The sequence below is a fragment of the Hemicordylus capensis genome, chromosome 9 (assembly GCF_027244095.1).
Source record: "Hemicordylus capensis ecotype Gifberg chromosome 9, rHemCap1.1.pri, whole genome shotgun sequence".
In the NCBI taxonomy this organism is placed as follows: domain Eukaryota; kingdom Metazoa; phylum Chordata; class Lepidosauria; order Squamata; family Cordylidae; genus Hemicordylus; species Hemicordylus capensis.
This window is the reverse complement of record NC_069665.1, coordinates 28,278,856-28,292,503: the sequence shown is the minus strand read 5'-3', so window position 1 is coordinate 28,292,503 and position 13,648 is coordinate 28,278,856. Positions and strand designations below refer to the sequence as shown.

The following is a 13,648-nucleotide window of genomic DNA, read 5'->3' as shown; positions in this document are numbered from 1 at the left end:
GGCTGGCTTCTTTTCCTCCCCGCAAAGTGATAAACTGTACTGTACTTAAGACGAAAACCACCCCAGGCAGGTTGTAAGCAGACTGGGTGGAGGCCGCCGAGGGTCCAGCTGAGAGAAGTAAACAACCCCAAAGGGGGAGGCTAATGGACAGTACCCAGGTTGGCAAAACCTTGTTGGGCACCGAGGGAGCTGTGGCAGGCTCTCCCTGCTTGGAGCGGGAAGCAAAGTGGGGGCCGTCTCTGCCAAGTTTGGTGAGCATCGTGTGCAATGAATGCGGCCTGAAAGGAGCTTCTCCGCGGCGTCTGGAACCAGGTCACAACAAACAGAGCACGGTCCATCTGGCATCTGAAATTATATTTCCCTGCTGCCAAGGCAGAGGCCTCTGACTGAGGCGGGGGGTGGTGGGGGAAATCCAGCTCACCTGTTGCATGTCGAACCTTTGCATTTATCCCTCAGTTTCGTATCGCACTTGATCTCTTGTGCTGGCAAAAAGGAAAAAGGAAGAAATAGACAGCATGTGAAAACCTGAATGGAAAGTATTCTCACAGGAGGGGAAATTCTACTGCTTAAATGACAGACCTTAAAACTCCTCTGGTGAGAGAGGCATTTTGTTTGTTTGTTTGTTTGTTTGTGTTTTTATGTTTAGTATATTTGTACAGCGCCCCAATCTCATGTCTCTGGGAGGTTTGCCGCAAACATAAAACAAATTAAAACAGAAATTAAGATATTGAAACAGTTTGAAACCACAATTCCAGTTAAAATTCTCGGGTGAAGAAATGCATCTTGAGAGTCTTTTGAAAAGAGATGGGGGTGGCCCTCTTATTTTAGCAGGGAGCACATTCCATAGCCTCAGGGAAGGCCCCCCCCCCAATAGCTGTCAGATGGACTGGTGACAACTGCAAATGTATCTCTCCAGATTATTTCAGTGGGTGGTGGGGCTCATAATGAAGAAGACATTCTCTTAAATTCCCCGAGCCTAAGCTAATACTTTTAAAAAATGACTTTTATTGCAGCTTGTATCAGAGGGATTTTTAATACTTCAACATCCAGTTTTAATGGGGTCCATCTTTGTTCTATTCATTTGATACTATTTAGTGTTTTCTCTGGGTGGCAGGGAGGTGTGTCCTCTTGCTTTTAGGTAAATACAGGTACAACCTGTATTTTTTTTTTAAAGGGTTTGTCTTAAATTCAGCATCGTGTTCTAGGGATGTGCGGCAACAGTTCACGATCAAAGCGGGCCAGTTTGCACGGTTCGATTGCAGACCATTTCAAGCCGATTCAACGGCCTGACCGACCCAGCTGGTGGGTTTGGCCGAACCGTTTGGGGGACCTGAAATTCAGACCAAACTGCGGCACCCAGTCTGTGCACACCCCTATTGTATTCGGTAAATAATACAGCAATTCCCTTGCACATTAAAATCCCAAATCTCTGAAATAAAGAAGTTCTCTTACTCATATAAGTCACAGTGGTTGGTTTCTTTGCCTTTGAGGGTTTCGTGGGTTTGGTCACCCGCTCACGCCCCCATCTGTCTTTGTCCTCTGTCATTACGGGAGTCTCCACTTCATTGGTCTCCTCTGTCTCAGGCTTTCGGACAGAACGGTCATCTTTCCAGAGGGTTACAAAACAGGTTAATGTCAATAGCAGTGGGTTAATATTTAAGGTCAGTGGCACACAGGCAGTGCAGGGACTGGTTCTGTTTAGTTTGCTCAGGAAGACCTGAATGCATCACACTTGTTTCCAGTTGTGAGCTTAAAATACAAAGTAAATAGAACGGAAGGAAGTGGGACATTCCCAGGGGTTTGTAGGTTAAGAAAATAAGATTTAAAATTAGATTTGAATACAAAAGTATAAGAACTGCCTTACTGAATTAGATTAAGGGCTTCATGGCAGAGGATTGCGAGTCATTGGGAGAGCTTTGCATGCAGAATGTCCCAGGTTCAATCTCTGGCAGCATCTTCAGGTAGGGCTGGGAGAGACTCCCGCCTGAAACCTTGGAGAGCTGCTGCCAGTCAGTGTAGACAATAATGACTTAGACAAACCAAGGGTCCGATTCAGCACAAGGCAGTGTTATATGTTCAGGTCCATCATAGATTGAGTTTAGAGAAGGCATCAGTCCAGGACACCAGTGCAGTGTGGTTAGAATGCTGGACTAGGATCGGGGAGACCCAAGTTCAAATCCCCATTCAGCCATGAAACTCACTGGGTGACTCTGGGCCAGTCACTTCTCTCTCAGCCTAACCTGCCTCACAGGGTTGTTGTGAGGATAAACATAACTATGTACACCCCGCTCTGGGCTCCTTGGGGGAAGAACGGGATTTAAATGTAAAAATAAATAAAACAATGAATAGCAAGAGGGTATAATAGAGAGGGCATTACAAGCACACAAAAGTTTCCCAATTTTCACTGAAGAGAGACTAGAGAATCTGATTGGACCTAGTACAGAACTCGGAGCCACCTCCGGTCTTGAACAGGGTCACGACAAAAGCTACCAGCTGCTTGATCACATACCTTTGAAGCAGAGATTACTCTGGCAACTTCCTCCATAGCTAGGTGGACACTCAGAGCAAGGCCTTCCATTTTTGTACGGGGCTTCTCCAATCCAGTTTCCCCTGGAAAGCGTGCAAAATATGTTCCTTATTTTCCCCTCACAAACATCCTCTCTGTTCAACACATAACATACACAGTTGCTCCGCAGGACGTTTCCAGGCCAACTGCCTGACTCGTCCCTCCTGAGGCCTCCAAACGCCATGGAGAGGTTAAAAAAAACCCTGAATGTTCCCACTGTATTTACGCTTTGCTAAATTACAGTAAATATGGGGAAAGATGGCTCCTTCCCTGAATGTATAGTTCCTGCAGTCTTCTAGTAATAACTTGGCAAACTAAATGAGTGACATGAAGGGCATTCGCTTCTTATTTATATACTTCACAACCAGACAGTCACTGACCGAGCTTTCCTATTGGCTCCATCATATATGTTCCACAAGCCATTGCCCAAAATGACCTCCATTTTGTTTTCCCAGAACCATTCAGGTGGCAGCAGAAAAAAGTGTGGTTGTCCAGGTCGTCCCCACTCGGCAATGTTCTATTTCCACCCTGGAGAGTTTCCAAAGAGTCTTCCAAAAAATCTCAATATTAGCCATGGTGTATATTCCAGATGCCAGTGTCTGGGAATTTTGACCTCACACACTGCTCTCCACATATTAACCGCTCACCCCTAACAACAAGAAACCTTTAGGTACCAAATTTCCCTTCAAGGTGGGGGGAAAAAGGCCTGCTTTGACCTGAACCAACTGAAAAGGTGCTAGCTGTCTATATTGTCATATATTTCCAAGGAGAACACATTGCCATCAGCTTAGCTAGGCAAAGCTACAACTATGCCCATTGAGACAATCGGGTCTGGAAGGATTAAGAAGTCTAGTGTTCAGGTGAGGGAAGGTCTTCGGTCACTTCTAATCCCATTCGGTCATTTTCTAATCCCATCCCCACAACCCAGCCTGATGTTCAGTGCTGTCCTCAGAATGCCCACCTAACCTTCAAAGGTCTCCCCACTGGTCCATTTCCATCCCTGCAGCACAACTGGAAACATACGTTATCCTTTCGTTCTCTTGGGACCACAACTGGTATGTTCTTGTGAGGCAGGGGTCTCTTTCAGATCCCCCAGTTTCAGGCTGGGGAAGGCCTTGTCAAGAGGTAGAACAAACCATAGGACAGAGCACTGGATTTTAGACCTAGGAGAGACAATTCCCTTCTGGGAAGAGGGACAGGATCGTGTCTTGCATCACATAGAGCTGTGGAGGTACTCAAAGAATCTCCAAAGTACAGCATCAGACAGGGACAGTCTCCTGCCTCATCTCCAAGTCAGACAGAAGGCTAGGCCTCACCACATTCCCCAGAGCAGACAGGGACACTCACCATGGCAAATTAATTTGTGGCCTATGTCTCCTAGCCACAACCAAGCTGGCCTCTCCACACACATCCTTGCCCAAAAGCATCTTAGAAGTACTACTGTAATCCGCAGCCCAACTAAATAACTTTTGAGAAGGAAAAACACACATGGTCGCCACCATCTTTATCTTGACTTCCTTACTTGGGAGAGTAGTTGCAGACCAGGTAGACGGCATTCTCCCAGATCTCACCCCACACGCTGATCTTCTTGCAGACATGCACAGCGCAGCCAACCTTGTTCGTTGTGGCCCAGACTATCTGGAAAGGGACACAAGAACCCTTCCGTTATAGTCTACCAAAGCTGGTCATTTTCACTGGACACGAATGTCTATCCCCGTTGGTCAACATCAGGAGCCTTTTTGTGTTGGAACTGGCAACTTTCAAGGATTCTGCTGGAAACCAACCACCAGCCAAGTTGGGTCGTAGCACCCCCCCCCCCACTCACTCACTTGTTTCCTGGTGCAAAACCAAATTGGAAATGCCTATCTGCAAGTTCCAACACATAACAATGACTATAAGGATTACACATACATACATAGCAACAAAGTTAGCAAAGCAGTTTACACAGAAACACACACCGGGGCCTGCTTCCCTTACCTGTGTGAAGTGTGTACACATGGGTCCTGAACATCTGTCTGGGCACCAAGGGTTGCATTCGTGGGGATAGGGGTAGGTGTAATCTTTGACTTCATCATACCAAGACTGGACGTGGAAAGCTGGAGAGCGGTACCTAGGAAGAACAAGAGCATGGTCTGGTGTGACAAAGGATAGTAGCTAAGGCCATGAGCAAAGCTGCACATTCATGAAGGAGCTGTGCAAAGTCGCGGGGAGGCTTCAAGTTGTGCAATCTCGTGCTCTGTTGCAGGGGTTTCCAACCGGTGGTGCTCCAGATGTTGCTGAACTACAACTCCTATCATCCACAGCCCCAATTTGTTCCTGGGGGTGATGGGAGTTGTAGTTCAGCAACATCTGGAACAGCCCCAGTTGGAAACCCCTGCTCTGTTGCAACTGGGATAGTGGAAAGGGAAGTGGGTCTTTTACAGCCGGAACAGGAAGTGGGCGTATCACAACACTGGTCCCGAATACAGGTTAGCAGAAGTCGTTATCAAAACATCTTTTTGCAAGCACATCTTTTGCTAGCACGACGTTGGTCTGGATGCTAGCCACTTTCACCAGGAAAAGTCATAAAGAAAAGAGGGAGTCTGAACTCTAAGCATTGACATTCTCTCGGGGATGAGTCACTGCTAATGGTCTCATTTCTGTCCTCCCCTCCAGCATCAATGGCATCATAAGATGCTGGTACAGACAGGCCCGCTGAGAGCCCCCTTCCTGCCCCCTCGTTCCAGATGATGTAGGGCTGCCTGTGCTTACTCAGCAATGAAGGGGAAAGAAAGAAACTGCTACAGGTAGCTCTTGCTCCGGCTCCTAAGAATAAGATATTCTAAACTTAACTCCATCCTGGCCAGTGTTGACAACGGGGAGAGTGTCCAGCTACCAGGAGGAGACACATACATTTAGGAGGAAGCAGAGGGCATCCTGGAAACCTCCGTAGCAAGGCTGCAGCCAAGCAGCTGCAGAGAAATCCTTATTTGGCCACTGAGTTGCATTGCTCCTTAATCCGCCTACAGCTCTCTCCAACATTCCCTGTGCAGCCCGAATCTGTTTTCCAGAGTGAAGGCACTTGGTGTGTTCATTCCCCGATTACGAGTGTTTTTGTGGGATCGCAAGGAGTGGACTTCACGGAATCCTGCTTGGCTGCTTCATTTTAACACTGCAGCAAGGATAAGAAATTCTGCCTCCTTGTCCCGCTGATGGCTTTTGCCCTCTCTCAATAAAAAGAGTGGCCTAAAGATGCACCTTAACTGCAGGCTCGGCTTGGCACCAGCCCTCATTTTCAACACAGGGCTTCTCAGATACGGCTGTAGAGAAAGCAACGAGGGAAATCCTCTGAACGTCGTTCTTGTGAGAACCCCTGAAATCCTGTTTGAATTCTGATTCCTCCTTAGAAGGAACCCTGAAATACTCTCCAGATTTCTTGAACTTTCCCATTTCTGGTTTTAGTTTCTACCTCTCACAACACACACCCTGAGAGAGAGAGAGAGAGAGAGAGAGAGAGAGAGAGAGAGAGAACACGAACACACACGAGAACTCCTGCTGGAAAAGACAGAGTCCCTGAATTGGTACAGAGAGAGCTGTGTGGTTCTGGGAAATCTTCCATCTTTCTTTGGAGGATGATCTTTGATCCAGATTCAGGGCCAGTTCTAGCAACAATGCGAGTTATTGGAAGACAGCAGTAGGGAAGCGAATTCTTCCTTGTAGGATTCCCAAAACTAACTGCCCGCTGTTGGAAACAGGATTCTGGGTTTGATAGTCCTTTGGTTCATCTGAGGAGGTCCGTCTCCAGTTACCGCCAACTCGTTTGGTGGCGACACAGAGACGGGCCTTCTCAGTCGCTGCCCCGAGATTGTGGAATGCGCTCCCTGCTGGGATGCGATCCTCCCCATCTCTGGCAATTTTCAAAAAAACACCCTGAAAACCCTTCTTTTCACCCAAGCTTTCTCAGCTTCCTAAATTGTGGGGGTTTTAATTTCCCAGTGGCAGCAAATTCCATAGTTTGAATACAGGTTGTGTAAAGAAGTACTTCCTTTTGTCTGTCCTGAATCTCCCAACATTTAGCTTCTCTGGATGACCCCAGGTTCTAATATTATGAAATAGAGAGCGGGGGAATGAGAGAGAGGGAGAACGAGGAGGGAGAAGAAGAGAGAGAACGAGAGAGAGAATGAGAACGAGAATGAGAGAGAGTAAGAGTAAGAATAAGTTCTCTTCTCTCTGATCCAGCAGGGCTCTCCAGATGTTCTTTGCAGTTCTTATTGTAACTACTGGAAACTCTTCTCTTTTCCTAGCACTCTAGATGGCCGCATCCAAGCAAGACCTTCTTAAAAGGCATGTCAGTATTCACACAGTTTTCCAGATCTTACCTGCCCCAGTGAACTGCCAGGTTTTGACCAATAGAAGGAAGGAGGGTAGCAGGTCCGTGATCCCAAATGCATTCGTGGGCCCAGGCCTCAGCAGTTCTCTCCAGTTCTTCATCCCATGTCTGCATGAGAGTAAGAGGAAAGGAGGCTAGATTATCAGGTTGCTCAGATGAAAGGCAACCCTGGCAGACAGAGCCTTTTCTCAGTCACGCCTCAGAGCAGGGGTCCCAAACTACAGCCCTCCAGCCAATGACAACGGATATTTATATGCTGCTTTTCAACAAAAGTTCCAAAAGCAGTCACATAGATGTATCTAAATAAATGAAATGGCTCCCTGTCTCCAAAGGGATTACAATCTAAATAGAAACATAAGACAGACACCAGCAACAGCCACGGGAGGGATGATGTGCTGGGAACGGATAGGGCCAGTTGCTCTCCCCCTGCTAAATAAAAGAGAATCACCACTTTTAAATGGTGCCTCTTTGCTCAGTTAGCAGAGGAATGGGGATAGGATTACAACTCCCGTCCCAACTCCAAAACTGATTCTTTTGCTTATTTTATCAGGCCAGCTTCATAATCAACATGAAACATGCCTGGCTTTGACTGCTGCCAATAATCTTTATTGCTGCTCTATAATGAAAACATACAATGGAAGCACATGTACTTGAGTTGCAAAGTGGCTCCGGGCAATTTTATTTTTGGCTGTTAAGAATGTACACTTTTCACATCTGGCCTATGAGGGGAGCCTGCCAAGACACAAGCTAAGGAATTCGTTTTCTATTAACCCTGAAGACTGCAGCAGTCTGCTCTCCTGACATAGGGCACAATGACCAGATTCGCCTGTAACGGGGAACTGGAGTTGCAGGGACCTGAGGTTTCCTTACCGTTACATCTGAACACATGCAACTCCAGTCCCATCTGTTGCGCAACCCGAGGTTTCACTCTGGCAACTCCAATTTGAACCTTCGGTTTGTAGTGAGTTTTGCAGCTCAAAACTGCTGCTCAAAACCAGGGAGCCTCCATTCGTACTGGGGTTAAGGGAGGAAGCTCCTCCCTCTCTCCCTCCATGATTGGCTGTGCAGATTGTCCTTCAAGCAAGAAGGAAGCCCACAGTTCCATGTGATGTGAAAATGTGGCCAATTTGTCAGGATGTTCTCCTTTGTGAACCCCACCACAATGCATGAGAGGAGGGCAGTATCAATCATTTGAAATAAGAAATCGACAGATTCTGTCCTGTTCCCTTAAACATGCCCTTTTCGGTGTTCTTTTTTGGGGGTGGGGGGGCCTGTTTGCAGTGATTTTGCTGCTATCTCTTCTGCTTTTCTGATGCCATTTACTTCTTGCTCACAGACTGATCCTAACCAATCAGGGATCACATACTGAATGAGATTATGTGGGCACAACTACCAGCCCTACATTTGAATTGATTCAGAGTCTAATGAATTCACGGCACAAATGAAACTGAATAGTCTTCAGCAGGCCTGCAAAAACTTCCAACCCTCCAGCTGGTTTTGGACTACAACTCCCATCATCCCCAACCACAGTAGCCAAGAGTTGAGAATTACAAGAACTATAGTCCAGCATCTGTAGGATGGCCAACATTGTGCAGCATTGACATTGACCATTCTACCTGGTCTACAGGTAGGTGTGTGCAAAATAATATCTGTAGCAAAACATGATCACACTGCCCGCAAAAAGCCTAACTACCACCCCCTCTCTGGTCGAGAGCAAATCTGAGCTATTTCAGGTCATTTAAGTACATCCACATCTGGGCAGTATGGATAGCTCTTCCTAGCCAAAGAGTGGAGGAGAGAGGGGGAAAGGGAGGAACCCTTCCAAGAACACATGTTCTAGTAACTTATTGCAAATTAACACCAGTTCTAGTTGGAACGGTTTGCTCTGAGCATGCAGACAAGCAAAAGGCTGTGCATAAAAATCATTTGCTAATCACTCTTGGTCGCAGTTGAAAGGACCAAAGAGTCACTGAAGGGGATGCATAGAATTTGCTGCAAAAACAAAGGAGCTCAACACTCCGTTTGTATGCTGAAGGTGTACACTGTGATTTCCAAGTCCTATTAGGTAAATATGACCTGATGAAAGGTGGATTATGAGACGGTCCCAACGGGGCCATTTCATGTTGGCCTTTCTGCTCGGACTGTGAGGTTCTTTATACATCCCACAGCTCACAGGGAGAGAAAAAAACACGCACATGCACACACGCACACACACACACGAAAAGCACATTGAGCAAAGCCAAACATGAAGCAGTGGCCATGCTGGATAAGTCAATAGATGCTGGTCAGAGAATCTTCTGCTGCAGCAGAGAGCTTCAAGCGCCCCGAAAGCCAAGGAAAATACATTTGGCTTTCTTGAGCAGCTTTGTGTTTACTTTCTGCAAAGCAGCAGGGCAGGTTTGGAACAGCTTGTCTACCCAATAGCAACAGAAGCTGAGATTCTAAATAGATTTGCAGCTGGAGCTCACAGATGTGGGCTGCCATATATTCTGTACACCTGCCTTTGAATGGTGGGGTACACATCCCAAAGGGTATCCCAAGAATTCTAATGTGCATTAAAAACAGTCATTAGAAATCAATTAATTGCACCAACATCCCGATTAGGCTGTTCTGAATGTTTCAATGCGAACAGTTTGGGCATGAAAGTAATTTCTGGGGGCAAAACACACCCCTCCCCAAATGACACTTGCTTGCCTTTTTCACTGTGGCTCATAGGTTGTTCCCTATCAGCAATTGCTTTAGGGCCATCTAAAAGAAATTGGGACTACTTCTTCCTGGAAAGTAATGCCAGCCAGCCAGGGATCTTGTTCTAGTCAGGGTGAAGTTTCATCACCACCATGTAGCCAATCAGATTTTGCTTTGTGAACGTGTCACTAAGCCAATTCCAAGTGAAATCCTACTCTCACTCTGAATAGGCAAGCATTTGCTCATATTCACAGCTCCCCTCTCCAGAGACAATAACCGAAAGGGTAGTGCTTTTTAGCAGCTGGCAAAAACGTTTGCAAAAAAGCACTCTATCCTTTCAGTCCAGCCCTAGATTCTAGTGTTTATGGTTGAAAAGTTATGCTTATCTTCTGCAAAGGAATGCAAATTTGCTTTCGTCCTGACCACGCTGACTGGCAGCAGCTCTCCAAGGTCTTTCCCAGCCCTACCTGGAGATGCTGCCAGGGATTGAACTTGGGACCTTCTGCGTACAAAGGAGATGCTTTTCTACTGAGCTACAGCCCTCCCCTCTAAGGAGAATATTTTACAGCATTTAGATGTAGTTAGCCATCCAAATGCAAATCAAGGCAGGCCCCACTTAGCAAAGGGGACCATTCATGCTCGCAACCTCAAGATCAGCTCTGCTTCCCAGAACAGCTCTCCTCCATAGGTGCCTGCTGAGTAGAAACCAAGAGTCAAGCCAGAGTTTGGAGCCAGGATGCTCCAGAGTTTGGGAGGTATCATCATTCAGTGGTAAGACCCCTGCTTTGAATGCAGGTTCAGTCCCTGGCAGCATCTCCAGTAGAACTATGAAAGGCCTCCGTTTGAGATCCTTGCGAGCCTTCTGCCAGTAAGGGTAGACAATACGGAGCTAGATGGACCAATGGTTTGACTCGATCAACTTTATATGTTCATGTGAGGTCAAGCCAAGCATTAGAGCCAGTGATCAGGGTCAAAGAAAAAACCATAGACCACTAAACACTATCAGCACCCCAGCAAAACTCTGGACCGTCCTGTTTGTTTGAGCTTCTGAGGAAATATTAAAGGTAAAGTTGTGCCGTCGAGTCGGTGTTGACTCCTGGTGCCTACAGAGCCCTGTGGTTGTCTTTGGTAGAATACAGGAGGGGTTGACCATTGGCATCTCCCACGCAGTATGAGATGATGCCTTTCAGCATCTTCCTATACCACTGCTGCCCGAAGTCTGTGCTTCCCATAGTCTGGGGAACATACCAGCAGGGATTCGAACCATCAACCTCTGGCTCGATAATCAAGTCATTGAGGAAATATTGCTCCACTCATAATTGTCCCGGCTGTTTGGGTCATTAGACGGTTTATTCAATTCGCCTCATTGTTGGCATTTCATACCGCTTTAGATTTTTAAGCTGCCCTGAGGTCCAAAAGGGTGGAAAGTGAGATATAAATCTTCAGTGTGAATGGAGAAATAAATCCAGCCACAACTACATTCTCTACAATAGGCATCGAAAAAATCTTGTAGTTCATTCTTGATGGAAGCGCTTCTCAAAGCTGTGTCTCTAGCTGCTGATGGACTACAACTCCCATCATCCCCAGCCACAATGGCCTCTGACCATTGTGGTGGGGGGGGTGATGGGAATTGTCGTCCAACAGCTTCTGAAAACCCAGCTTTGAGAAGCCCTGCTCTATGGACTGGTTCACACCATTGATTTCATCTCCCTCCCAAATCATGTTTCCCCTGCTAACTGGGCAAAGAGGCACCTTTAGATAAACATAGTGGCTCTCTTTATTTAGCAGAGGGGAGAGTAACTGGCCCTCTCCACCCCCAGCACAGGACCTCCAGCTGGTGTCTGTCTTATGTTTCTTTTTAGATTGAGAGCCGTTGGGGACAGGGATCCATCTTATTTTTATTTATTATTTCTCTATGTAAACCGCTTTGGAAACTTTTGTTGAAAAGCGGTATATAAATATTTATTGTTGTTGTTTATAGCATCTGGGGCAAGCTCTGGTGGAACGAGGGTGCATTTGAAGAATCCAATGCATAGTGAATTTCCCAGCTGCTGAAACGTGCAAAGAAAACCATCATATGGCTAAATGCCAAACTCTATCCCAAGCTTATGCCTTCCAATGAATAGCCTGAAATGGTTAAACCGTTGCTTTTAAAAAAAAAAAATTACTTCTCAGAATTTACCAATGTGGTTTCTCTCCGTGGGCGATCTCAGTTCATGGTGATGGAAAAGTGTAAACCTCAAATAAGGACAGATGTTGTTTAAATGTTAGGAAAATCTGATGACTCTAATGAAATGAGCCGGGCAGTGCTCAGTTTGCCGGAATTGCTGCCTTTGGAGGTGGCCATCAGCCAGGCTTGATGATATTAAAGGTGTTTGAACTTGGATTTAAATCACAGCTGTCGCTCTTGGAGTCTTGATAGATGTTATGTTGCTGTTTTTCACTGGTTTATATTGATTTGCTCTTGATTTGCTCACCCTGTGAGGTAGGACACACCAAGAGAATAGGAACACAAGAAGCTGCTTTCTAATGAGTCAGACCATGGTCCATCTAGCTCAATATTGTCTTCACGGACCGGCAGCAGCTTCTCCAAGGCTGCAGGCAGGAGTCTCTCCCAGCCCTAGCTGGAGATGCTGCCAGAGAGGGAACTTGGGACCTTCTGCATGCAAGCAGGCAGGTGCTCTTCCCAGAGCGGCCCCAACCCCTAAGGGGAAGATCTTGCAGTGTTCACACTTGTAATCTCCCATTCAAATGCAAACCAGAGTGGACCCTGCTTTGCAAAGGAGGCCAGACCAGCTCTCTTCCCTGGACTGGCCCAAAGCACTCCCAAAAAGCTTCAGATCTGAGCGGGGATCTAAACCTGGGTCTCCGTCTTTGAGGTCTGCTGCATTTCCACATCCTGGCTTCAGTTTCTTGGGCAGGCTCAAGTGCCTTGATATGAGGAGTGAAAAAATTAAACCACGGAAAGGGCAGCCCTGGGCTGACCTGACCTACTAGTGGTTCCTTTCCAGCTGAAATGACTCAAGAGGCTGAAACCTGAATTTGCTTCAGGAAACCACTTGAGGGGGAAACTTCCCATACTGGAATTTGTTACAAGGGCTGTAGCCTAAATGAGAGAGGAATGAGGTCAGTCTCGAGACTGAATGGGAGGGTGGAGCTACGTCGTACAATCAACGTGGTAATGTCACCAGAAGTGGAGGCTCGAATTGATCCGACCTCACCCTCTTGAGAATATGTGGGGAAACGGATGGCCTGATTGACTGATCTATTGATTTACTGAACGTCTGTCCCATTTCAGGAAGCGTCAAGGCAACCAATGAAGGCTGAGGAGAGCGGGTCTTCTGATAGCAAGCACGAATTGCCCCCTTTGCTAAGCAGGGTCTGTCCTGCTTTGCATATGGATGAGAGACTACATGTGTGAGCTGTAAGACCAGTGTAAGATATTCCCCTTAGGGGATGGGGCCGCTCTGGGAAGAGCATCTACCTGCTTGCGAGCAGAAAATCACAGATTTCTTCCTTGGCATCTCCAGATAGGGCTGGGAGACCAGATAGGGCTGTAACCTTGGAGAAGCTGCTGCAGGTCTGGGTAGACAATACTGAGCGAATGGCCTGACTCAGTAGAAGGCAGCTTCCTATGTTCTTCCTTCCATATGGCCATGGGGTATATTGAACTTCCAGTTGGCCAATGGCCATTCGGAAATACCATGCGTTCCTATGACCCTTTGGAAAGGACCAGGGTTTTCCAGTGGGCATTCCCCATCATTCATTTTAGTGCATTCCCTTGAGCATCTGCTTTGCATGAATCCTTCCCTGGCACCTGTAACCTTGGAGAAGCCACCACCATTCTGGGTAGGCAATACTGAGCTAGATGGAGCAAGGGTCTGACTTGGGAGAGAGCAGCTTCCTATCTTCTTAAGCATTTTTTTTTTAAAGAAAGCATAACTCTGAAGCACAGTCAGACATCATTCAGTGGCTGACATGCACAGCAAGAATGCACCAGGGCAGCAGGAGAGCAGCCCTATAGGATT

General features: G+C 46.8%; 1 protein-coding gene across 3 annotated transcripts in view; it reads right to left on the bottom strand.

Annotated features, from left to right (window-relative positions):
• Positions 1–13,648, bottom strand: part of CRISPLD2 (cysteine rich secretory protein LCCL domain containing 2) — a 48,589-nt gene that overhangs the window by 20,151 nt on the left and 14,790 nt on the right. For all 3 annotated transcript variants that reach the window (XM_053271623.1, XM_053271621.1, XM_053271622.1), the window contains exons 3-8: positions 6,925–7,043; positions 4,544–4,676; positions 4,089–4,204; positions 2,510–2,610; positions 1,453–1,605; positions 422–482 (exon numbers count right to left, since the gene is read on the bottom strand). In XM_053271623.1, coding sequence (XP_053127598.1) covers positions 422–482; positions 1,453–1,605; positions 2,510–2,610; positions 4,089–4,204; positions 4,544–4,676; positions 6,925–7,043 — 683 coding nt within the window. The remainder of the gene's footprint in view (positions 1–421; positions 483–1,452; positions 1,606–2,509; positions 2,611–4,088; positions 4,205–4,543; positions 4,677–6,924; positions 7,044–13,648) is intronic.